Genomic DNA, 26,054 nt, shown 5'->3' on the forward strand with positions numbered 1-26,054 from the left:
ACAGAGGCATCCTGGGAGCTCTGATTGGTGGTGCAACAGGAACTGTAGGTCTCACTAGTAATTTTCACTGTCATAAGGAGAGTGCAGGAAAATGCATTTTACAGGGGATAGAGAATCAAAATCATCTTTTTCACGTTTTTGGTGTTAGTTCTGAGTCTCCCCGCTGTGGGGAGTACACACGAAGTGCCAACAAGTGTCAGAACCTCTGTTTCAAGTACTCCCCCTTTTTTGAATTGCCCCCAGAAAAAGTGCCAATCCGTTTTTGAGCAAATGTGACGTCACTTTTGCCACAATCACAAATCCACAGCCACCCCCTTTCAGACATGCCCCTTCGGCGAGAAACAGGAACTGGTGTGCCTTCCAAGGCTGTGAAAGCGGACTACGATCCCGGAAAGCAATGTTCGCGATCAATGGCTTTTATTTATTTTTAACAGCATCCCCAGTACATACAACCGCCGACTTTTCCTTTGCTCTGCGCATTTCACGGAGGACAGTTTCACAAACCTTGCACGATTCCGAGCAGGCTTCAGTCGGAATTTAATGCTCAGTAGAGGGTCAGTTCCGACAGGGACAGACAGACTGCAGCGAGTTGTGCGCTCCGCTGAGAAGGTGATCGGCTGCAGCCTCCCATCTATCCATGACCTGCACGTCTCCAGGACTATGGGGCGAGCAGGTCGAATCACAGCTGACCCTTCTCACCGTGCACATGGACTATTTGCACCACTCCCCTCGGGCAGGAGGCTTCGGTCCATTCGGACCAGAACCTCCCGTCACAAAAACAGTTTTTTCCCCCTTGCAGTTGGACTTATGAACACTTCATAATCACCTCATAACCTGCCCCAGTCACTTTATCATCATTAAAATTGCACTAATGAAGCTGCACTGTTGTTGCTCTGTATATACATTTTATATTCATATATTTTTATTCTTTATTTTTTATTATTATATCCTATGTTATATGTTTGCACCTTACGCCGCAGCAAATTCCTAGTTAGTGAACACTGTTCACTAACAATGGCAATAAAACGAATTCTGATTCTGATTCTGAACAAAATCAACCCCAGCAATCAGTACAGCTTGTAAGTATCACATTTTATTTATAAATGTGTGTTGTGCCATATTCCTGTTGTAAGAATTGCTCGTTAGCTCTGGCTTGTTCATCTAAAGGGAATGAGCTAACCAGCCAATCAAGCAACGGCAACCGAATAGCGCCAACACCTACCTGCATTTCATAATGAGGTTGCCAGATAAGCTCTGAAACGACGCCAATAAGGGCAAACGACGCATTCTAAACCCAGCATTGTAACATAGCTGTTTCAGAGAGCCTTTTAGGGAGGTTCTGAGCCATTACAGACCCAACCAATTTTTTTGGGCTACATATCACATCACAGAACAAGGATTAATGCCCCATTCAACCTTTCTCTATCACCTTTAAAGGATGTATTTGTCTTGTGTATTCACATAAAAAACTGTGCCAGTACTGTGTTGGAAAATTCATGAAAGACATCGGTAGGATATTTTGAATGAACTTGTCAAATCTAGGTCCATTCCTCAAATTCATGAAAACAATGGATTTATTTCTAAAATATGACAATCTAGTAGTAGAGGCAGTACATTTAAAGCATTGTATTAGTCAGCAACAAGTGAAAAACTGGGACCAAAACTCAAATGAACCCTGTTGTTCTGCATAAAAGTTTTGTTCACTGGTGTGATTTAAAAATATATTGTATACAGTTGTATATGATTCATGTATATGATTCTGTCATAAAAAACGTAGGATTTGATTTGAAATTTTCTCAACATATCTTTATTTCACTACGTGTTTGAATGACATACAGTACAGGGTTAAACAAACAGTGTACAGCTTAAAAATGTCTCCAAACAAAATGGCTAAATAAATCCAGACTTAACAAGATTCTTTCTGTTCTATATACAGTCCTGTATAGATCAGAATTCAGTAGCTCAGTATAAGAACTCAGACAGGTCTTAAATGTGAATGTGGTACTGAATGTGAAAGATCCAACTAAGCTAGTATTCTAACTATATTTAAAGCTTCTCCTTAAAGCTATACAACATTTGATCACAACTCAAATTTCACTCATAATTCAAATTAAATTAATAAGATAAACACATCTGCTTGACCCCTACCAAATAATTGTCATTTATATGCAATACTTGCTTGCTCACTGTTAATCATCATCATCATTCTGTTAAAGAAGCTTTAGTTAATATTTAAGCCTTGTTTTCTTTCCAATCAACTTACACATTTTATTATCTAAGAATTACAATCTAACACAATGCAAACGCTAAAAAGTGTTCTCCTGTTGGTTACGACCATTTCTGTCTCTGCAGTCTGAAAAATAGAAAAGATTAAGTTTAAAAGATCAAGAAACTGGACTAACACAATCACTAAATAAAATTTAATTGAAAAAAAAGAAATCGATATTTCCAACACAATTATATGGCTCAAATTAATTCAATTGAGATCTAACCATTGTGAATGAGGTGAATCAACACTGTAAGATGATGCTGACCCAAAGAACAGAATGTAAATTAGGTTGAAATAACAGATTTTATCAATATTGAATGAAATATAATCATCCAGAAATTTGTTCTTGTTGTTTGTTATTGTCTTTTATTATTTAAACGGGTTTACATACACTTTGAATTAATCATTTAACATATCTTAACTCAATCCATTTATTCAATGAAACATGTGGTGTTGTGTACATGAACTACAAACTTACACCAACACCAATTCCAAAAACATTGGGATGCTGGGTACAACGTAAATAAAAACAGACTGCAATGATTAGTAAATCTAAAAAAAAAATTGTATTGACAACAAACCACATTAAAAATTTCACATTTTGAAAGTGAGATGTTTTACTATGTCATGAAAGATATTGGCTCATCTTGAATTTGATGGCAGGAACTAAGGATGGCAATCGAGAACCGGTTCTCAAAGTGAATTGGCTCCCAGTAGTTCGATTCCATGGAATCGTTAATCCGCCTAACAATCCCGTTTATAGGTTCTGCTAACATCTTACGTATTTGCACGATGACGTCATGTACACGCTTCGTATTTTGGCACAGAATGTTTCCTACATGGTGTCGAGGCAGAGGCGCTTCAAAGTTTGGATATATTTCACCAAAAAGGACAATACTAGGGCCAGTTCCAACACGTGCAGAGCTTTGATCACATCAAAGGGGGTAAATACCTCCAACATGCTGAAACATTTGACCACACAGCATGCAATTACTTTGCACGAAGGTAAAGTCTTTGACATGCTGCTAACCGATGGCGGCAACTCTCGCGGGGAAGCTTGCGGCACAGCGTTTTCCGACTCAAAAGTACCAGGTAACGCATGGCTCTCAAGTCTCACACATCAAGCGTGACAGTCACGCTTTTCAGTCTTTTGTCACGCACTCCCGCCACACATTGTATTTCTCATGCGGAATTTTTTTTTAAATATAAATTTCTCTGGTGCGCCGCTATCACTATGGAAAAGGGAAGGAAACAAGCACGTCTCCCATGAGTCTGAGCAGAGCAGTTAATAACAACAGCACTAATAATAATATTATTAATGAAAGACCCCCATTCCTGCGACCCGTCCAATGAGATCACTCTTGCCTGCATTCAAAACTTGAGAGTCCTGTAATGTAAAACTTCAAGGTCCTGTTGATTGTAATAATGTTAGTGTCACACTGCATGAATAATTTCCATCTGATATTAACATTTAGTTGACGAGGACTGCAAGAGTGAAGCAGCCTCAGAGGCAGGATCAGAGGCAGGCTCACGCATACCTGCAGCTACCTCTTTCATTGAGGCAGGGAAAAGTAAAATGACAGAGGCGAAAATAGATCAAATGTTGGTGCATACTTGAAATTAAAGTGTGCACTTTAATACAAAGTACATGTCATTTGTACATGTAAAAGTAGAAAGCAATTTATACTATATTCTAACAGAATGAGAATCGATAAGAGAATCGCAATGCTTTTATTTTATGTAAAGCACTTTGAACTGTTTGTACATGAAATGTGCTATACAAATAAATTTGATTTTGATTTGATTTGAAGAGAACCGATAAGGAACCGAATCAATAAGCGATAACAATAATGGAACCAGAATTGCTAAATTCTTCACAATTCCAGTCCTAGCACGAACAGATCTAAAAAAAAAATTGGGACATGGCAAAAAGGCTGGAAAGTGGTTCTTCAAGAACCAGATGGGCAACATGTCCATGGGTCAACTAATTGGGTCAATTGAAAAAAGGTTAATAATGTGACGGGGTATAAAAAGAGCACCTAGAAGCAATCTCTGATGTAAAGAACTGCAGAGGTTCAGTAATCTACAAAAAACGCATGTGAACACAATCCAGAAAGGCTACCATTTTCTCTGGGCCAATGTTCATTTAAAATTGACTGAGCAAAGTAGAAAACTTCTACTTCAGTTGAATCAGTCAGTTGAATCGTAATTTAAATTTTTTTTTGGAAATCATTGCATCCTGACTAAAGCAGAGGGACCATCTGGCTTGTTATTAGTGTTCAGTTGAAAAGTCTGTCTCTTATGGTATGAGGGTGCAATAGTGCCTATGGAACCAGCAACTTAAATTTTCACATCTGGAAAGACACCATACAATGGTGAAAGGTATGCAGGTTTTAGAGCAACTTATGATCCCATTAAGATAAAAAAAAAGAAATTCAGGGAAGACCTTGTATATTTCAACAAGACAATGCTTATATGCATACTGCAGTAGTATGCAGTAAGATGCTGGTGCTGCAAACAAGAAGCCTCCATATGCCTATAATGAAATAGTCAATGGGCCTCATGCAACAACCATTCGTACGCACAGATTAGTTCTTAAATCTTGCGTACGAGTGATTTAAGAGAATTTGCACATTCACCAATCTTTTCGTAGTTTCCGTTTTCCTTCAGGTACAAACAGAATTTACGAGTGATCCAGACCTGTCGTAGGAGATTCGTAAAATAGTCCGCTGTTATTCGAATCAAGTTTGCTTGACTAATGGATTGTATATTTAATTACTTTGAAGCAAACATAAATATATACATTATACACCATAATTATGCTGACATTATTCTGTTTGACTTAAATTATGCACTAATTGAAGGTTAATCTGACTCTATATAACACGAACCAGCGGCTGACTTGCTACTTTTGGATGCCTTAGCGCGTCAGGCTCTTGGAAGAGACAGTGTAGATATCCACGTAGAGACAGACGAATGGCTGACATCGCGATTAAGACTGCCAAGGACTGTGCTGCTGCAAATATGCAACTTGCTAGAGCCACAACTCCAGACAGAAACACGCCGATCTAACCCAATTCTACCACACGTCCAGGTCCTCACCACCCTTGGATTTTTGGCCACTGGAACCTTTCAGAGCGAGATTGGAGACAGATCGGGTGTGTCCCAGTCCTCTGTGAGTCGTGCGCTCCCCTTGGTCATCAAAGCTCTCATCAGTTTATCACCCATGGTACATCAAATTCCCATACACCGCTGTCCAACATGTGCAAATTAAGAGGGACTTTCATGCCGTGGCTGGACTGCCAATCATAATTGGAGCACGAGACACATATATGCATCAAAGCACCCGTGCTGTTGTGGAGCTCACTGAGCTGAAGGCCAGGTGGGTGTGTCTCCATACAGCAGGGGGGGGGGGGTGGAAACTGCTCTATAGCCCAGAGATTTGCCAGATTTGCACAATATTGCCATGAACGAGGGTCTCCACCTGAACCAGCCCAGGCAGACCAGAAGGTGTGGTGGCAGCAGACCCCCCTCATGGACCACCCCATCAAAGAGCCATCATGATGAGGCAACAACTGATTGCACGCCTTTAGTTGCAGTCATCGAGCGCCTGCCCATGGCGAGACATTTTTTTTTAAAAGCTATTTTCATATTAAACCATTTCCTTTTTTTTTATTATTTCGGTGACAACTCCAGGTGACACGAAATTAACAGCACTCCTAATTGCTTCCCATTTCTTCGCTTTAGCAGGTCCCGTAATTCCACTGCTGACACTGCTAAAAATGACAGATTTTCCTTTCTGGATCTCTGAAAGCAGAACTTCAATCTCAGAGCCCGTAAAGTTGTTCTTTTTGCGCCTTGGTGCCATTATCATGAGTCAACACTTCGTGGCACAGGAGAGAGGAAGCACAGCCTTATATGGTATAATCTTGGGCATGGAGTATGCAAATCTACTATCCTCGTGCATGTGGATAGTAGATACGCACGAGTGGGATTCATCATTTACGCAGGTCGTTTACACACTTTTTCCGAAGTTAAGTGCGTTTGTTGAATCTGATGTGGCGTGTTCGTATGAGACCTTCGTCCGAAAAAAGTGAGAGAAATTTAGAATAAAAATACGAAAATGTTCTTGCATGAGGCCCATCGTTTTTTTCTGTCATTTTAGATTTAACAAAGAGCATATCAAGAGCAAAGATTATCTGTTACATACAAGACTGACCTTTCTCATCATTTGTCTTTAGTGTATGTCGTAGCAGTAGCACTTGAAGTCAGTTTCTTGATACTGTTATTATTTCGGCCTGATTTTGCCTGAAGGTAAACACAAAGAATCGTTACGCATGTATCCATCATTTTATTGTTTAATTGTTTAATAGTTTCATATTGAAAATACTTACCTTTATTATCTTAAACAGTTCCTCCCTGACCTGATAAGTACATAGCAGACACAGATATTTTATACAAGCGATGGGTACGTGAAAAAGAAATGTTATTAGCAAAATTTGCAGGCCCTAGCACAATGTTTCTTTGCCTATTTTAAGCTATGTTCTTTCTAATTTTTCAAAAATCAGTGATTCTGGTTGCAATCATATCTTCCCACCCAAAATCACAGACCTACCTTCTGCTCTGCAAAACATCCAGTTAACAAAATGAAAAGCCCCTGCAAGACAAAAATTGAAACGTAACAAGATTTTATCTGATCTGTATTTTTATGCACATACTTTTTTTAAAGTCATAATGTATACCACATTATATCAAATTTCCCTTATCAGTTTCATTCATAGTCAATCTTAATAAGCTTTGTGTGTATTTATAAGATTTGGTGCCATGACTGTATGCAATCCGATGTATAAATAGATATAAATATTATATAAATATTTATCCTTAGAGGATAAATAAAGTTTTTTCTGATTCTGATTAAGTAGCATAAAAATAAAATAAAGGTGTGTTTATGGACCGACAACTGAATATATAAATAAGCCTCTCCTTTATCCATGCAAGGAAGTTAGACATAAGGTATGTGGATTATGTTGACTCACCTGAAGTAAATTTTGTACACTGACAGTGACCTATATAAATTTGGATTTTAGCAGAGAGCTCTTGACATTGGATATGCTAGCTAAGGATCAATCTGATAGGCAAGTATTGATTTTAATGAACTGTTAAAGTACCAGCCATAGTACGGTATATCGACATTTAAATGTACTCTTTTTGATAAAAGTAGCACTAACTGTTCACAAACTAACTAAATGCAAATTAAATAGCTTATGTGTTTAATTTCAAATGAGTCTAGGTTGCAAAAAGCACAAGAAATCAAGGTTCTCTTTTCAATGTGCACTTTGATCTCTTAGATGTATTTTGCTTGCTATTAGCTAACACATGCAGCTGATATGAGATTAATAGAGAGGGCTATATCTGAAAGGTATAATATCGTATTTGCATTGGGATTTGTATTAGAGGTCGTGTTATGTGATTGGAAATGATAATGGAAAAGAGCCTGCTGGAGCTGTGCATCTCTAACATCAGCTGGTGTGAGATTTGCTTTCGAATTACCTGGAATGAGTTTAGGATGGTGAAAATGTAGGTAATGGCAGTGTGCATAGAGTTGGATTCATCCAACACGAGAAGAAAGAAGCCAGTGGTCCATGTTACTCCAAAGACAGGGGTTAGAAATATCACCACCTTAAGGATGCTTTTGGCTGTCTCCTTTTCATCTGCCTTGCTGCTGTCAGGTACTGAGGTCTTAACAAGAGTAAGGATGACCACCATCATGGAAAAAAGATTAGCCAAAACAATGGTTCCCACAGGGAGAAGAAAAGCGTGAATGGAGCCCACCAAGAGTCTTTCATAATTTAGCCAGCAGGTTTTCTTATTATAGTAGTCCTTCTTGGTGTATTTGTAATACACATAACTGGATCCCACAAGTAGGATTGGGCAAACATAGCCTAAAATGCTGGAGAGGAACATGAACACTCTTTTCCTTAACGGGCTAAAAACAAAGATTAGCTGGTGGACGAGCATGATACTCAGGCACAACATCCAGGTGAACATGGCCAAGTAAAACAGATGTTTACATACAGTAAAAGCTAGGCACAAGGTGTCAGAAAGTTTATCAGGAGAGAAAGAAGCCAAGAAACTGCAATCAGCGAGCAAGCGAAACACGGCAATGTTCACAACAGCTGTGTGACGGAAATGTGACAAGTTAGTCTTTATCACAGCCGACCATACAAGAAACTCAATGAAAAGGAAGATCAGCAAGGAGCAAACAGACACACCAAGGCCCACTTTGGTAATCATGTCCAGGGAATCAGAAGATATATCACTCTTGCTCATAAGGACAGAGAATGAAGTTAGGTGGTTGCATTCACAGACTGTGTGGTTGCCATCAGTGGTGTTAACAACACATCCTTCATCTGACCAGTCATTCTTCTTAGTGTCCCAGAAGACACAGAAATGTTTCGTAGAGCTAGGACTCTCACTGGGGAAGGACATCTTAATACTGATGTCTGAATCATTGTTGTTTACCAGTGTGGCTGATAGCAAGAGGCTGGTGTGGTGTGTTTTAGGGAAGTTGTTTCTTAACTTATTCATCAGATTTTTCACAGCCATGACTTTCATTGTTCCATTAGTCATGTTCAGATTCACGTCAATGTCAAATACAGATTCATTACAGTTATCGCTAGAGCAGAATCTGAGGTCTACGTTTGTACTGTTGAATCCACTGCTTGTGTTGACATTGATGTTCTTCACCAGATCCTCCACAGAATTAAGGTATTTTGATGACATTTTGTAACGAACAGTGTTGTTTACCCCGGTCCAGTTTGAGTTCAACATGTTGCTCGCTGCTTCAACAAATTCCTGAAACAGAGTTTAAAAAGAAATAACGTGGTAAAAAATTCTAGCGTATTTTAGAATATTTTTAATAGAAAAAGAGAGGTGGCTAAAATTGCTTTCCCTGAAAACAACTGAAAAGAGAATTTTCTGTAGTTAAATTTCTGATATGGTGATTTTATTGGTCAGCTGTTACTACAAACTACACCCTTTAACAGCAAAACTTCACATTTGGACAACTCTTCAGGATACGTTCTAATTATGGATGGGTGTTTCTGGCAGAAACAGCACTGTAAAAGCATTAACTTTGTGTTTCTGCGTAGTTGTTTCCTCCTGCCCCAAAGAAAAATCTTTTAAAAAGTAGTCGACTATGTGCACCATTCTGACTATTCGACTAATCAATTAGTCATGCACATCCCTAGTTCTAACTAAGTTATAATGCTTTCAACCTCCTTTTTAAATGTTTTTGTGGCCAATTGGAGTAATGCTTGTTTTCACCAGAAACACATTGTTGCAAGTTTTAGAAAAAGGGATTTTTTTTTCTATTTTTAAATAAAACACCCTGTGAAGACTACATTGTAAATCATATATCACCGAATCTGCCTGCATAAGGCCAGAAATCAACCAGTCAGATGGTTTTAACCAGAGATTTAAAAGGTTCAACAGCTGAAAAAAATACAATATCTTTCATGACATTACAGATGCAGCACAACTGCAGAGAGGGCGAGGAGGGGGATATCAACTTTGGGGCTGTTGCAAGTAAATGGTACAGCATGTGGCCGAGTTATCAAATACAGAAAAACAGTTCAGCTTGGTTAGGAAGCCTTGTTGTCAGACAGTAAGGTTGTTTTTCACTGTATCTCAGCAACATGTCCTGCTTTGATGACATAATTATATGACATCTTGGGATCGTAAATTGTTCAGACCACACGATCAAACCTGTATGCTGAGTTACATAATAACGACTGAACCATTTTCATGACAAATAAGCATGCCTATTCACCAAAATTGAGGATGGAAGATTGTTAAAATTCCAAAAAAAGTAGGATGTTATCTTGAGAATTTTTTGAAAGATCCAACACATATCTTTAAACTCAAAATTCTACATGTATAACAGTAAAAGTACACAAACTCACAGGAAAGACCTCCTCTTGCAATGCAATGTTTTTTGATGCCATGGCCATTGTATCTACAACGTTAATGGAAGCAATCGTATCGGCTATATCGACATCAAAGTCCGAATTTGATTTAGAGCCGTTCTTAATTCCTCCAAATATATTCTTAGCTACTTTGTCGGTAGCTCCAAGTCCATTCAGGAAGTTCTAAAAAGCAACAACAATAAAAAAAAAAAGCAAAACGAATTAGTGTAAAAATGTAATGCAAAATGATGACAAGTTATGAGATATTGAGTAGAGTCAACTGGACAGACATTTTACTATAACATGCTTAATAGTCATTCAACATATACAATCTTCAAGTTCTATTCTATGTCTAAGACATTTTCACACATAAGTTATGTTTGTCTGACTGGTTGAACAAAACACATGGCTCTATCTAACTCAAGGAGCCCATTTTACTCTGAATAATAATATCATGTCTGCTAAGCACTTACAGAAAAAACATAAATTGGAACTTCATAAAAGATATTATTCTTTTGTTAGAGTCATTCTTCCTGAATACTCTAACCTGGAAGACAGGTTTTAAAATAATACTGTGACCTCCTAGCGCAGGCAACAACAATGAAAACTCATTAAGCTTATTTCCTACCACATTGAATCATACCTGTCTTGTCTGTTCATTGACCCTACATTTTCTACCATTTCCATTATCAACATATTTTTTAGTTTTTCATTATTTTTTAATTTGATGGTTTGAATCATCTTAAAATGTGCTACTTTATATCTGTTTCTGCATTTTAGGCCTGAAACCCATTCCAAAAAAGGTGGGACAGCAAAGCTTCAAGCAGTTTGTATATTGTTGCCATTTTAGGATCAGTATTAACACAAATAATTGAATAAATGAGATGTAATGTCAAACAAGTGATGTTAACAGGTAATTGTAATCATGATTCACTTCAAAAGCAGCATCCATGAATGCTAAATCTTTGAGGAGCAAAGATTGGCAAGGGATATCCGGTTAGTTAAAAAAATGTGTAAGAAAATTATGTAAATGCTTTAAATCAATGTGCTTCAAAGAAAGATTGGAAGTAATTGGTATATTTCCTCCTCTACATTTCACTATATTAAAAGTTTAAAGGAATCCTGCGGAGTTATAGTGCTTAAAGGGTGAATGCGCAGATCAAAGCTGGACACCTTTAACGGTGGCTGACATGTGCAAACGTGTTGCAAACGGCAAAACAAATCCAACAGTAAAACGCTGCAAGAGAAAAATGCAGCAATCACAAAAATGACCGGAGCACACGTGACGCAAACTTCAAAACACATGCAAGAGAGAAACGCGGGTCGAGACCCCCTAGAAAGGCACAATGCACTTTTTGACTTTCCAAACCTCCCATAGTCGATTCCCTATCCCCAAGATCGAGACCCCCTAGTGGCCTGGCAAACTTCCGTTGTGTTTTGAGTGAATTTGCAGCGTTTCTCTCTTGAATGTGTTTTGAAGTTTGCAGCGCATTTCTCTCTTGCATGTGTTTTGAAGTTTCCAGCGCGTTTCTCTCTTGCAGTCGTTTTGCCGTTTGCGTCGCTCCAGTCGTTTTTGATTGCCGCATTTTTCTCTTGCCGCGTTTTAGGATTTGTTTTGCCATTTGCAACGCGTTTGCACGTGTTAGCCACCATAACCTTTGATCTCCAATCCCTCAGACAGCACTGCATCAAGAACCGTCATTCATCAATACCTGACATAGCCCCATTTGAAAGGGATTACTATGAGAAAACTTTATCAAGCAGTAATGTACGATGTGGCGTTACATTTCCTAATGCCAATTAAAACTTTACAGTGCAAAAAGAAAGCCTAGTTTCGATCATGTCCAGAGGCAGTGTCTATGGCGATAATATTCCATCTTTAACAAAGATTGTATTTTTTTAGATTTGAAAGCAGGATTTCACCATCCCTTCTGGCATTCTTTTGGCTGGAGGAATTTTGACATGGTCATCTTGCAACAATCTGACAATGATTAGAGAAAATCAGAGAGGACAATTTTTGCAAGTGCAGAGAAGAGTGAGAAATGATAGAAAAAAAATGGAAGCCAGTTGCTCCAACCAAAGATGAAGTCCAAAACCAGGGTTAATGATGGTATAAGGTTGAAATTAGTGTTCTTGTAATTTACACTTCTGTGAAAAGTAAGCCTACACTGACATTTCAGAGCAACATAAGCTGGACAAAACATGATTATTTTTATTAAATTAAATAAAGTCAAAGTAAATTTAAGAATCACTTTGTTTTTCTTTTTGTCTTTTTTCCTCAATTTCTCATTCCTCCCCAACTTTTTGGCCTTTACTAGATCAGTGTATTACTTTGTCATGCTATCACTAATCGCCTATGTTAAGTCTTTGAAATTTAAAACCATGTGCTTTGACACCTTTTCAAGTACACTGACTTTTAAGTATAATCCCTGGACTGAAACTGCACTAGAGTGCCTAAGGGCTGAGGTACAGGGGTTCACTACTTTGGTTTCCAGCTTTACAGTCACTTGGCATTTTTATGGGCTTTTGACACCATCTTCAAGAGTACAAAGAAAGTGTATTGTGCATGTGCATGGCTGCACAATTGCAGACATCCCAAGTTCCAAAAACTCATTTCAGGGAGATGCTTATCGAACATCGTTTTTCACCCTCTGCCATTTGGCAGGATGCACAGTTTTGAGTGGTAACTTAGGTGACTGTCAGAGAGTAAATCGAAGCCCTCCCACACTGAACCTTATTGGCTTATTTTGCTGACTAAACCAATCAGCGCGCCCTCTGACAAGCAGTCGCCTTGAACGCTCGTTGAACAGAGCATCGCTTTGGACAGATACGCACAGGTTTCACAAGCAACCTCTCCCCACACCCCTCTCTCTCTCGTGCCTGAGCAGTCGAAACGCGCAGGGTGCACAAGTTATTGTATTGCCTGCACGCTCTTACTCGCATTGAAAAAAAAAAAAAAAAAAACACTCCCTCGCATAGTCTAAAATCCGGGATATTTTATCCGACTCGCGGGCATCCGTGATTAACTATCAATATCAGGGAGACTCCCGGAACTTCCGGGAGACTTGGGATGTCTGCAATTGCATAGCTTGGATTTGGGGGGAGCCAAAGAACAACATTTTCTAAATTCTAAATTGTTACTTGAAAGCTTTGTAATGAATTGTCAAGCATGCAGACAGGCATAATTAGGCTTTTCCAGTGCAATTAAATATGTTGTTAAGTTTTTAAATATTCTAGATTACACAAAGGCTGATGTCAAGGTATACCAACTTCAGAGCAAAGAGTCATAAATTCTATTGTGTGTACTTCACAGCTATTATTGTAGCTTTCGAGATGAGTAAAACGTAATGGCAAACTCACATCAGCTGCCTGTGAAACTTTTTGTAGCTCCTCGGAGACGCAGTTAGGGTACACATCCATCCACATACCGTTTTTGCTACAAGTTCGTGACTTATAACCAACTCTCCCATCTGGACATGATCGATTAATCACTGTTGATTCAACTGGAGCTTTTGGCCAAGACTCTCCATTAGAAGTATCTTCTTTGCAAAATGCTTCACCAGCTTGAAAAAAAGAGAAATAAAAAGAGCCATTATCTTCATGAAAACTCCCTGTAAACATTCCAAAAGGAGAATATCATTCTACTACAAGTTGAAATTAGAAGATAGATCAATTGGAAAATATCAAATACCGTAGAGCACTGGGATTTCCACGCTTGCTGTTTTCTCTTGATCTTTATTGTTTTTAAAAGTGATACTAACATGATGCGGTTTGTCTTTTTGATTGCAATCAATGGTAGCTCTGTAGTTGAAAGAGTTTTCTAATGAAAATAAAAAAACGATGTTAACATCAGGATTGTTAGTAGATGTGCAGTTTATACATGCATTTTGCAGGAAAAGGGTGAATTAGAGTGGTTTTGCACTTTGCAGTTGTAGGTTTGTTTTCTTTGTTTTACCTGTACTTTCTTCAAATTTATTTTTCTCATGGTATGTCCACGAGTAATTATAGCGCTCTGGAATTGGAATGATGGCAGTGACAAGTATAGTAGGAGGGTCGTTCACTGTACAGTCCGCAGTAAGAGGGTTGATTGATATGGAGATGGAATCTGGCAGGGGAGCAACATGCATCGAAGTCCTGGCTGTGTGCCTGACTGACCCAATAGTAAATCCGCACTCGTAGGTGCCTGTTGGGAATGTGTTGATAAATTACATGATACAAACTCTATCTCTGTGTCTCAAACAAACAAACACAAATGAATTATCTGCACTCATCCAACTACTCAGTACATGGAGGTGAGCTATCAGCATCTACAGTTTTGTGAAACAGGTTCTTGAAAAATCTACCGTTATTACTATATGTGTATTCAGACAAACCAAAGCAAGCTACAAAATAGCTTCAAGCTTATTTTGCAAAGAATAGCACTGATATAATGTGCTTCAGATGCTGGTTGGACACATTATTTTAGCGACTTCCATTAAAGCGATTCTAATTAATGACAGATCCTTTTTCTGTAATGTGTCCAGAATTGGTGCTGGCTAAAGGCCAGACTGTCGATTAAGAAATTAGTTAGCAGTTTTAATTGTGTTCGGTTTGTCAGCCACTGATACCCTTAATTGGAGTAATTTACACTAAACTCACATTACACTATCATTATCACAACTAATAATTCACGTTCCTTTGAACAGACATATCCATATGAATATGCAGAGTGTGTATGCATGGAATTTGTCAGCCAGGTAGTATTGACCTGTTGTGTTTTAGTGGGTTTTGATAGGTTGAATATTTAGAGTCAAGTGGATGACATAAAACTGGATTCCTTACCTGGATATAGAATATTCAAGGATGCACTGGATTTACCAATAGCCAGGAAAATAGACTACTGCCCTCATATCTAATCTATGGACTTTAACTTGAGTGTGGTGTCAGAAAAGAGTTTCATTCTCTGTTCATCTTCGAGCAAATATTATCAAGGTGAAACTTTTACTCTTACCTGACCAGATGCCTGTCACATTCACAAGTGTAACTGCAACACAAGATTTGTATTTCTCTGTGTGACAGTTGAAGTCAAGTGTGACCAATTTGCCATTGTTGAGCTCAAAGCGCTCAAATTTTCTGCTGAGGTTCCAGCCAGCTCTGTCTGTGGCCTCCTCAAATGTGCAACGTAGATCATGCTTAGACATGTAACCCACTGTACCGGAAGAAGCGTTTATGGTGACCATTCCTAGGACAATATAAATATACAGAATAATTAACGATGTTTAAGTCTCCATTCTTTCCTATCCATTCGACACTTTAGTGCTGAGCAACATACATCAGTGTTCTCTACCTCAGTTGCTGTGATGACTACCAAACATGATAATCTCATAGGAAATTGATCATACCAAGTGGATCCTCACCTTTGACATCAGCATCACTGGCTGACTTAAAATACTTGTGTAATTTGCATTCTGTTCCTTTCTTATACTTAATGTGTAATTTTACATCTCTGCTTCAAACATGGACCATGTTTAAGTGTATGTTTGAGGTGTAATATTTTTTCTTAAGATAAAAGAATTAAGATTTACCAAATTAAATTTCCAGAGATAATTTGTGTTCAAAACCCAAAATCTTTACCCAAACCTATGAGAAGACTTCAGATGCAACATTTTTGTTAATATAAGTATGGAGATAATAAGTATAGAGTCTGAAAGCACACAAAAGTCTACTAAAAGTAAGTGTTACAATTACATTATTACAGTAATTGTGAAATTAAATTAAATTTAAGTAGAAACAAAAGCAATTTTACTAACCTTGAGTATCAACAAAAATTAAATTAGTCCCCAGAGAACTTTTAAGTCCATCCATAATCTCCTGAAGTTTAGAGGTGTTTAATTTGACACTGACTCGTGCCCCAAAATCAGCAATGGTATTTCCTGATGTTGAAGTTCTGGAGAGAATTTTGAGAGGATCAAGGACAATGTTAATGGTTGATGAAAAATGTCTAGTTGAAATATGTCAGAAAAATTTGTAATATGGATAGTATATGTTTGTGCTATATCATTTTTTTTACGACAACATTTGAGAATCACTCTTTCTTCTGTAGAACAATATAATGTTTCTTGGTTTGGAAAAGTGCTGCCAATGAACAAAAAAAATTATGCTACAGTAAAACCAGGGCTGGTTTGTCCATATGGGCGATGCACTACCAAAGGCGAAAAAAAAAAAAGGAATTTTTTTCCGGCATATTTTTCCACAGTGTTATAGTGGTTGTGACAGTTGTAGAAAGTTTCAGCTGCTCTGTATGTCACTGTCCAATCAGCATAAAAGCATGAAAATCGCCCTAACTGCTCCCATTGACTCTAATGTAATATCAATTTTTTTTTATTTCTGGTGTTACAATACCATTTCTATGAGTTCCGGGAGGGCTCGCCCCAACGTGCTTTTGTCACACGTAATGTGAAGATTGCTAGCGTAGCCATCATGCGCTAGTCCTTTTCAAGGTCAGCAGGCATTGTTTCATTGAAAGAAATCCCCTTCAGTCGGCGTAGCAATGAGGATAAATTGTCAACCAAACAATCAGGACCTCCCAGACCAAATTTAAAGCAGGGCTCAGTAATATGGGGTTTGTTTACCATGCAATACACACCCCAAAGCTGTAGGGGGAGCTCCGTAGAAAATAGGCGACAGTCTAGCCAGACTGTCGTAAACCCACCAGAGGCAATTTACGGTTTATTTTTCAAGACACTGGCAGAGAGTTGGAGAAGACGACGGAGGTTCGCGATGTCTTCAAAGGTATGTAGTAAAAGTAATTATCAAAGCAGTATAAAAGCAAAGAATGAATTGTAAACCATATGTGCATGTTTGTCTTGTACTATATCATACCTGGCTCGGCTCAGAGCCCTTTACGACCTGCCGTGAAGCAGTAGTTCTCGGCTCTCGTGTGTCACGAGACTTCCAGAGCTAAACAAAGCACGCGGCGCCACAGGCAAAGTTGCAAGCGCTGTTTCGGGCTAGGGCCACCAGATGGAGATGGAAATGTCACCGTTTTCATCGGAACGGGTCAGCCAAGCAAACTGATGATTGCCAAGCAATTTTATGACCATGAAAAAGTTGCATAGCATGTCTTTAAATACAAAGCAAATTTCTACTAAGGGAGGGAAATCATATAACCGAGGATTTTCGTGGAGCTGGTATGAGCAGATAACTTAATGAGGCAGTCGACTTGGTGGCATCGCTGGATGAGGTGTTTGAGGAGCACCTAAAAATTGCTACTGTTTTTAAGGGCACGTCTAAAACGGTGCAAAATGAGCTCCTGGAAAGCATGCTAGCAGTCATCATATCACAGAGGAGGTCAAGTCCATTGATTTTGTCGCTATCCAAGCGGATGAGACCACCGATGTGTCAACACAGACGCAGCTGGTGCTTGTGTTGAGGTACATTGACTCAAATCATGAAGTGCAGGAGCGTTGGTAGTATGCTTTTGAACAGATTGAAAACGGTCTTTTTTCCAACAGTGACAGAGAGAAACGCACAAGCTTATGATGGAGCCAGTGTGGTTAGACAGTAGAGCGGGCTGGTGTGCAGCAAAAGGTGCGTGAGCATTTAAAAAAATGCCCATTATGTGCATTGCTATGCACACCAGGTTAATTTGATTATGCAGCAGGCCATTTCTCACATCCCGGCAGTAAGAGTTTTTTCTTCTGACCTAGGTGGTATTGCCAGTTTTTTTTACCCGGTCCGCTAAACGCACCAGCATACTCGACCAGATAGTTGCACGAAGGCTGCCAAGAGCTTTATCCACAAGGTGGAATTTCAATACCAGGGTCGTCAACACTGTTTACGAGAATCTAGATGACCTCATGCAGTGTTTTGAATCCATCAGAACGTTGCGTTCATTTAATAGCACTACAGTGAGAGAGGCATCTGGCTACCTGAGGATGCTGCAGGATGAAGACCACTGTGAGGGCATGTGAGGGAATTATCTCTGATCTATCAAGGACTGCTGCGGTGCACTTGCGCTGTACCAGGTTCTGCAGAGGTACAACCTCCAGGAGACATTTTCAGAGACTGTAGCTCTCTTGAACATTCTTATTATCACGAGCATGATAACAGCTAAAGCTGAGAGGTGTTTCTCTACACTGAACGTTCCCGCTCAATGCAATGGGCCAGGAATGTCTGAATGCACTGGCCATGCTCTCCATGGAGAGGGAGCAAGTCAGCAAAAATGATTTCAATGAAAGGGTTAGTGATCACGGGCTGCACAGTGGTGTGGTGGTTAGCACCATCACTTCACAGCCAGAGGGTTCCACGTTCAACTCCCGGCTGGGCCCTCTAAATGGAACCACGGCTTCAGTGGTAGAGCAATCAATTGAGTGGTCATTTGAATCCTTCTTTGTAACACAATCTGTTCAAGCGTATCAACATAATTATAGTGGTTTGTGTTAATTGACAAAGATTCAGTGTCCCAAATAAAGAATTTTAGGGATTTCAGGGATAGTAGTAACCTTCTCATTGAGTTATGTGGAGAAGAGGTGCAAATAATAACATGATAAACAATGATAAAAGGTGGAAGCTAACTGGCAAGTATTTATATCTCAAATGCAGAATGTTTTGCACCGGTAGTGCACAGCCACTGTGCAAGCAATGATTAATCGTTGGGTGCCCCATCTGCACAATATAGATGTTCTATATGTAAAATGCCCGAGTAAAGCCAAAGTAAAGTGGTGTAAAAATGCATAATGCTACATTTGCTCTAATAGCTATAAGCATGTTTTAGAGTGCAAAAATTTGCTCTTCTTTTGTCCCCATTTTGAGAAGCTTCTAGCTTCGCCAGACTGTCAACACCACTCACTGCTTCTTCAAAACCCCTTCATTACACAAATAAAATTCAACATTTTTTCATATTTATTATACATTATACAATTGTCTTATTATTAAAAAAAAAAATCTTCCAGATAATGCAAGTTGAATAATGAGAGAAATGTTACATTATGAATATATGATAAATGTGCATACTATCATGGCTTTCAATTAATAATTTATTATATTGATGAGATACAAATGAGATAAACATTCATTCTGTGGGTTTATATTTCTAAATTCTATTTTAAATATTACACTTGACATGGCTTAACCTAAAAAAAAATTTTTTAATGAAGCCTGTAGAGTATCAATAAAGTCCATTCTGAAGTGTCCATAACCATTTTAAATAGCAAGCAAAAGTATTTATTTAATATTTTTTCATGTGTGAGTCGTATCAAAATGGGAATGAATTTCTCAGTGTCATTCAACTGTTTAAGATTTATTTATTAAAAATTTCTTGTTGTGTTTGATTCAAATATGCCAAATTGAATTCTTGCTATTAATTAATAACCGTCAGGGTCTTTGGTTAATGGGACAGAAATAAGCTATGTACAGTCATACTACCCATTTTCACACATGCTCCGTAGTCCTTAGATATTGCAAAGATGTTTCATAGTGGTGGCATTTATCAGCAATTCAGAAAGATTAACATTAGAGACTGCTCTTAATCTCATTCCTGCAATCGAGGGTTATTTAAACATGGTGTCCTACTCCATAGTTTAGGTACTGAAATTACTTGATTTTGGTTAGGACGATGGGTTATGTATTAAAATACACCATTTCATTGCAGACATGTTTTACGTTTTCGATGCTGCCATATTAACAACACCCACAACAGTGAGGTCACCAGCTTGGGAATCCTGATTGTCAAAAATTTCCCCAATATACTTAAAGAGTTTTGAGCTATACTTTCTACTTTTGCAAATTCCATCAACTTCAAAATTACATTTAGTCATTTGCTTTTTTATTAAATAAAGTAATCCATTCAAGTGTTTTTTTTTCCAGTGCAGAGTAGGAGTAACCCTGTGACTTCTAACTTCTAATCTTTTTGTTTTCTCTATGTAATTTGGAAATAACTGGATTACTACTCCAAGTAACCCTTGATATTCTGCCCATCTCATTGTGTCTCTGCAAATCCATGAAATGGACATGATATTCTATCTCAACACAAACATATTCATATTCAAACATAATCAGTTTATCCAGGCTTGATTTGGTTTGAAAGCTACATTAACCCATAATTTTGATTAAATGATTCTCACATTGTTGCTAAATGGTTTTGACTTAAACTAAAAAGGGAGCATAAAACACTGCAAGTTCAACAGTACAACAGTTCTTAAAATCCAGGATTATTATCTTGACTTGTTTGCTTCAGACAATCTTTAGTTTATTTTTGCAATCTTAATCTTAAGTGAAATTTGTAACATTGGATCTTTACATTCATTCATCATTTGTTCCACATGGAGCTTCATCTTTTACACAGCACCTGTCTGTGGATCTTGAATTATTTTGGATATGTAGGGTGAGATACTATCTATGGAAGCCCATTCCCGCCATGAAAGAAAAACAGGAAGTCATAATTTCGACTTTCAGTCATTATTATGGGATTCAAAGTCATAATTTCAACTTTCAAAGTCATAATTATGAGATTCAAAGTCATTATTATGAGTTTCAAAGTCATAATTATGAGATTCAAAGTCATAATTTCGACTTTCAAAGTCATAATTATGAGATAGAAAGTCATAATTATGAGATTCAAAGTCATAATTTCGAGATTAAAATCATAATTGTGAGATTCAAAGTTATAATTTCGACTTTCAAAGTCATTCTTATGAGATTAAAAATTATAATTTCGACTTTCAAAGTCATAATTATGAGATTCAAAGTCATAATTTCGACTTTCAAAGTCATAATTATGAGATTCAAAGTTATAATTTCAACTTTCAAAGTCATAATTATGAGTTTCAAAGTCATAATTTCGACTTTCAAAGTCATAATTATGAGATTCAAAGTCATAATTTCGACTTTCAACGTCATAATTATGAGATTCAAAGTTATAATTTCGACTTTCAATGTCATAATTATGAGATTCAAAGTTATAATTTCGAGTTTCAAAGTCATTATTATGAGATTCAAAGTTATAATTTCGACTTTCAAAGTCATAATCATGAGATTCAAAATCATAATTTCGAGATTAAAATCATAATTTCGACTTTCAATGTCATAATTATGAGATTCAAAGTTATAATTTCGAGTTTCAAAGTCATTATTATGAGATTCAAAGTTATAATTTCGACTTTCAAAGTCATAATTATGAGATAGAAAGTCATAATTATGAGATTCAAAGTCATAATTTCGAGATTAAAATCATAATTATGACTTTCTATCTCATAATTATGACTTTGAAAGTCAAAATTATGACTTCCTGTTGGTATTTTATTTTTTCTATCATGGCGGAAATGGGCTTCCATAACTATCAGCTTCCCTCTACCTTTTTAAATCACAAATGGTTAAATATGTTACTCAAATAAAATACATCATTTCCCCCCTCTTAGTCAACATAATACCAAACAAATAAATTAATAGTTTTGTGTACAATACCTCGTAGTTATATTCAGGTCCTTCAGGGCATTAAGGAGTTCAAATCCTTGTTTAAGCTTTGAAAAAAAAACGGAAAAAAAACACAGGAATATTTATAATTGACTTGTGTGTGACAGTGACATTTTTAGTGAGAATAATATTACATTTTGAAAAAAGAGAGAGATATACCTCGTTAGTATGAGTTTGAGTCCAGGAAGTAACCTCTACTGATCCATTGATGACAACTGTGTTGGTTGAAAATATTAGCATTAGTTTCTTTTCTGATATCAACGACAAAATCGAACACATTAAAAATGAAGAATGCACAAAAACATGAGATTGTAGTCACTCAAATTCCAATACGCCACTAATTTACTATCAGGACTGTTACCTTCGTCTTTTTCGACACAGATAGGTAAGATGAAAGACACGTTTTTTGTGCACGTAGTTTCACGACAGCAATTATAAGTGTAGCAAACTTCATTGCTCCAATGATACCCTGTAGAGCAGTTGCAGCTATAGTCCTCACCAACAATCAGGCACTCTAAAGAGAAAAGAATTAACCTGAGTTGAAAAAACATTCATTGAGTTTAGTTTCTGTGTGGTTTCCATCTCCTGTAACTAAAGCCTAATTTATGCTTCAGACGCAAAGCCTCTGACGCTCGGACGCATAGCCTCTGCGAGCGTCAAAATCTTGACCACTCCCCCACGCAGAGGCTCTGCGCGCGTACTCGTGCACCTCAAAAAAATCCTGACTACGTGACAGACGCACGCAGACCACCAATGGAAGTGCGCAGACAAAAGCGGCTGTGATTGGTCCTTGGTATGCCTTTCCGGTTGTCTGTGTGACCACCTACGCTTCCTCCTTTGCATTTTCGCCAACTCCAATAAAAGAAGCTGTTCTTCTTCGATGTCGAGCAACTCCAGATCCATATCTTGCATACACGCCATTGTTGTTTTGAAAGATAAACACTTCCGCTGGCGCCGCCGAAGTTCTCGTCACCGCCCACCGAAATTCTCGCGAGTTCTCGAATACTTTTGGGGGGGAAACTGCTGTGCGTCCCTAGAAATTCCAGACCGAGGGCGCAGATGCATAACAGCAAAACTGGTTCGCGACCAGACCCAAGCGACAATTGATGTGCGCAGTTGCAGAAGTATAATTCGCCCTTTAGGCTCACCACCAGTAATGGGCAGTTAGAAGTAACGCGTTACTGTAATCCAATTACTTTTTTCAAGTAACGAGTAAAGTAAGGGATTACAATTGCAAAAATAGTAATTAAATTACTGTTAATTTCCCACAAGCAGGTTGCATTACTGCGTTACTAAATTGTGATTTTGTTTGTGAAAGTGTCTCATGACAATCACATTTGACAAGTGTGACGTCAGTGCGTGTGGGAGACAACAGGACCATGAAGCGTTTAATGCTTGGAAGTACCGATTGTACTTTGAGTTTGACTCTGTAAAAAAAAAAAAAACACATTAGTGTCCGCTGTACAGTCTGCGTGGGAAGAAAATTTTTATCTACAGCAAAAAATTCCACCTCAAATCTGAGCAAGCCAGCACAAGAATATGAAACTCATTGAGAAACCCCTGGATCCCCCCACTGACATGACCGCTGTGGCTACCACATCCAATTCCACCGGGCAAAAGTCAGACGGCCCCTCTCCTGCTAAACAGGTGAAAATAGACTTGAGAGGTATTTTGAAAAAGAGACTGTTTCATTTGATTCAATTCTATATGATGGAATATGCAGAAAAAATAGAATTAGGCTGAAAGGTCTATTGCTTTATAGCGTACTCAGGTTGTGCATCATGTTTTTAAAAAGTAACTAAGCAACGTTCGGTTGCTATGCTAGTTGCGGCCTTATCGGCAGCAAGTCTGTGTAGCTCTCAATTTTTTTAGTCGTTTATATGATTATATGTAACTTTTAGTTTTTATCTGAACATTTTTAGTGATCTGCTTTTATCTATATTTTGTTTTATTTTTATTTTTTGACAACGTGCACTACTAATAGAGCAGTGTACACAAGAGAAGAACTGTTGGCACTGTCAAGGATTTGACGCGGAATTAAACATTCAATTCCGACCGAGCTATAAAGCTGTACCGTGGATGCAGAGCTGGAGAGAAACTAAAGGCAAAGAGGCACAACATGAGGTGGAGGTACAAGCCTTTTCTGCCCTGCCCTGATATGGGAAATGCTAATTCACTACCAAACAAGTGTGATGAGCTAGAGGTGCTTGTGTGGAACCAACGGCTGTATAAGGAGTGCAGTTTGATCCGTCTGTCTGAGTCCTGGCTGAACGACAACACACCAGACTCACAAACCAGCGGATCGAGATCTGAGTACGAGCGGCTGTAAGCAGAAAGGCAGGGGTGTTATCCCGTTTTTTAATCAGAGATGGGTCAGCCCCCGCAATATGACCGTTAAGGAGAGGGTTTGTTGTCCAGACATTGAACTGCTGTCAGTTGGTTTTTGTGCGTTCTATGCGCCCAGAGAGTTCCCATACACAGTCCTCATTGTTGTTTACATTCCACCGAGTGCAGCACCTACAACGTGTGACGTCATCCATGACGCCGTTGCTAGGATACAGACCCAGCATCCTGAGGCATTCATTGCAATCACAGGGGATTTCAACCTTTCAATCTCTCTATCCTCCTGCCTGACTGGCTTTGTACAGTATGTGGACTGTCAAACATGTGGAGAAAGGTCCGTTAGATCCGTTCTATACTAACGTGAAGGAGGCTTACAGGGCAGTGTCTCTTCCACCACTGGGTAGATCTGATCACAGCATGGTCTATCTACAACCCACATAAAGAGCTTGTGTACAAAGAATTCCTGTTACTACCAGATCTTTCAGGAAGTGGTCACCAGAGGTGAGTGATGCATTGAGAGACTGCTTTGATGTCACAGACTGGGCTGTACTGCTGGAGGAAGAAGAAATGGACATTGACATGGACAGCAGGGTCAGCACCATCACAGACTACATTAACTTCTGTAGGGACACTGTGATTCCAGTGAGGACTGTAAGGTGCTATCCAAATAATGAGTGACATCAAAGACCTCCTAAACCAGAATAAGAGGGCGTTCCAGAATGGGGATGGAGAAAGGCGGAGGAGTGTACAGCAGGAGCTTAAAAAAACATTACGTCGAGCTAAGGTGGAGTACAAGACAAAGGTAAAAAGACAGCTGGAGAACAATAACACCAAGGAGGTGTGGAGGGGCATGAGGACCATCACTGGATACAGACTGAAGAACTCTCAGTCTGTGGAAGGTGATGTGGACAGAGCCAATACTTCCAACCAATATTACAACAGGTTTGATAGTGCAGCTTTTTTCACCTCTGCTGCTGCTTCCTCCACCCCACCACTACAGCTGCTTCCTCTATACTGCATCCACTGCCCAGCTGTACTTCCACCTCAATGGCAACCCACATCGCCAAGCCTCCTCCTCCGCCTGACTGCACCTCCACCTCTGCAGCAACTGTCATCAACAGGCTTCTTCTGTCCAGCTGTACCTCCTCCTCTACTGCAGCTTCCACCGCCAGGCCTACTGAACCCAACTGCACATCCACCTTTGCGGCAGCTTCTACCTCCAGGCATCCTGAGCACAGCTGCAGGAGACTTAAGTCAGGGAGGGCTTCAGGACCAGATGGAGTCTGTCCAAGGCTTCTGAGGGACTGTGCTGGTCAACTAGCAGTCCCTCTTCAGAGGCTCTTCAATATGAGCATTCAGATGAAAAAAGTCCCGGTGCTGCGGAAAACTTCTTGTCTCATACCAGTGCCCAAATTAGGGCAACCGGTGGAGCTGGGTGACCCCCTCCAGTTTGCCTACCAGAAACACATAGGAATGGAAGACGTGATTCTGTACATGTCGCATCGGGTGTATGCTTATCTGGACGTGCCTGGTTCATATGTGAGAATTATATTCTTTGACTTCTCCAGTGCTTTCAACACCATATGGTCTCCCATACTGAAAGACAAACCTATAGGTATATGGGTGTGGCCCCCTCCCTAAAATCGTGGATTATAGACAGTCCACAGTATCTCAGGATGGGGAGATGTGTTTCTAGAACACTGGAATGCAGTACTGGGGCTCCGCAGGGTACTGTTTTGGCTCCTTTTCTTTTCACCCTGTACACATCGCAGTTCAGGTACAACTCAGTCCTGCCACATCCAGAAGTATTCTGATGATATGGCTGTTGTGGCATGTCTGCGCGGTGGACAGGAGAAGGAGTACAGGGACCTTGAGGAGTCCTTCTATGGCTGGACCAAAAATAACAGTTTGCTCCTGAACACTACCAAGACCAAAGAGCTGGTGGTGGACTTCAGGACATCTAAAACTCCATGCCAGTCAGTCTGCATTGATGGAGGGGAGATAGAGACTTTTCAGACCTGCAA

The 26,054-nt window shown here is 39.0% G+C and overlaps 1 protein-coding gene across 2 annotated transcripts in view; it reads right to left on the minus strand.

Annotated features, from left to right (window-relative positions):
- Positions 1-1,791: 1,791 nt before the first annotated feature.
- The window catches only part of adgrf3b (adhesion G protein-coupled receptor F3b), a 29,289-nt gene continuing 5,026 nt past the window's right edge, over positions 1,792-26,054 (minus strand). Inside the window, exons 6-19 of one of the 2 annotated variants that reach the window (XM_075459264.1) lie at positions 22,049-22,201; positions 21,847-21,902; positions 21,679-21,734; positions 16,026-16,162; positions 15,227-15,457; positions 14,192-14,419; positions 13,928-14,056; positions 13,597-13,799; positions 10,234-10,419; positions 8,969-9,124; positions 6,885-6,926; positions 6,664-6,693; positions 6,489-6,577; positions 1,792-2,353 (exon numbers count right to left, since the gene is read on the minus strand). In XM_075459264.1, the coding sequence (XP_075315379.1) occupies positions 6,497-6,577; positions 6,664-6,693; positions 6,885-6,926; positions 8,969-9,124; positions 10,234-10,419; positions 13,597-13,799; positions 13,928-14,056; positions 14,192-14,419; positions 15,227-15,457; positions 16,026-16,162; positions 21,679-21,734; positions 21,847-21,902; positions 22,049-22,201 (1,688 nt within the window). In that variant the 3' untranslated portion in view covers positions 1,792-2,353; positions 6,489-6,496. Of the gene's footprint in view, positions 2,354-6,488; positions 6,578-6,663; positions 6,694-6,884; positions 6,927-7,819; positions 9,125-10,233; positions 10,420-13,596; positions 13,800-13,927; positions 14,057-14,191; positions 14,420-15,226; positions 15,458-16,025; positions 16,163-21,678; positions 21,735-21,846; positions 21,903-22,048; positions 22,202-26,054 lie in introns of both variants that reach the window. The other variant, XM_075459263.1, reaches the window with a different exon arrangement.

The sequence above is a fragment of the Odontesthes bonariensis genome, chromosome 24, assembly GCF_027942865.1.
Source record: "Odontesthes bonariensis isolate fOdoBon6 chromosome 24, fOdoBon6.hap1, whole genome shotgun sequence".
Taxonomy (NCBI): Eukaryota; Metazoa; Chordata; class Actinopteri; order Atheriniformes; family Atherinopsidae; genus Odontesthes; species Odontesthes bonariensis.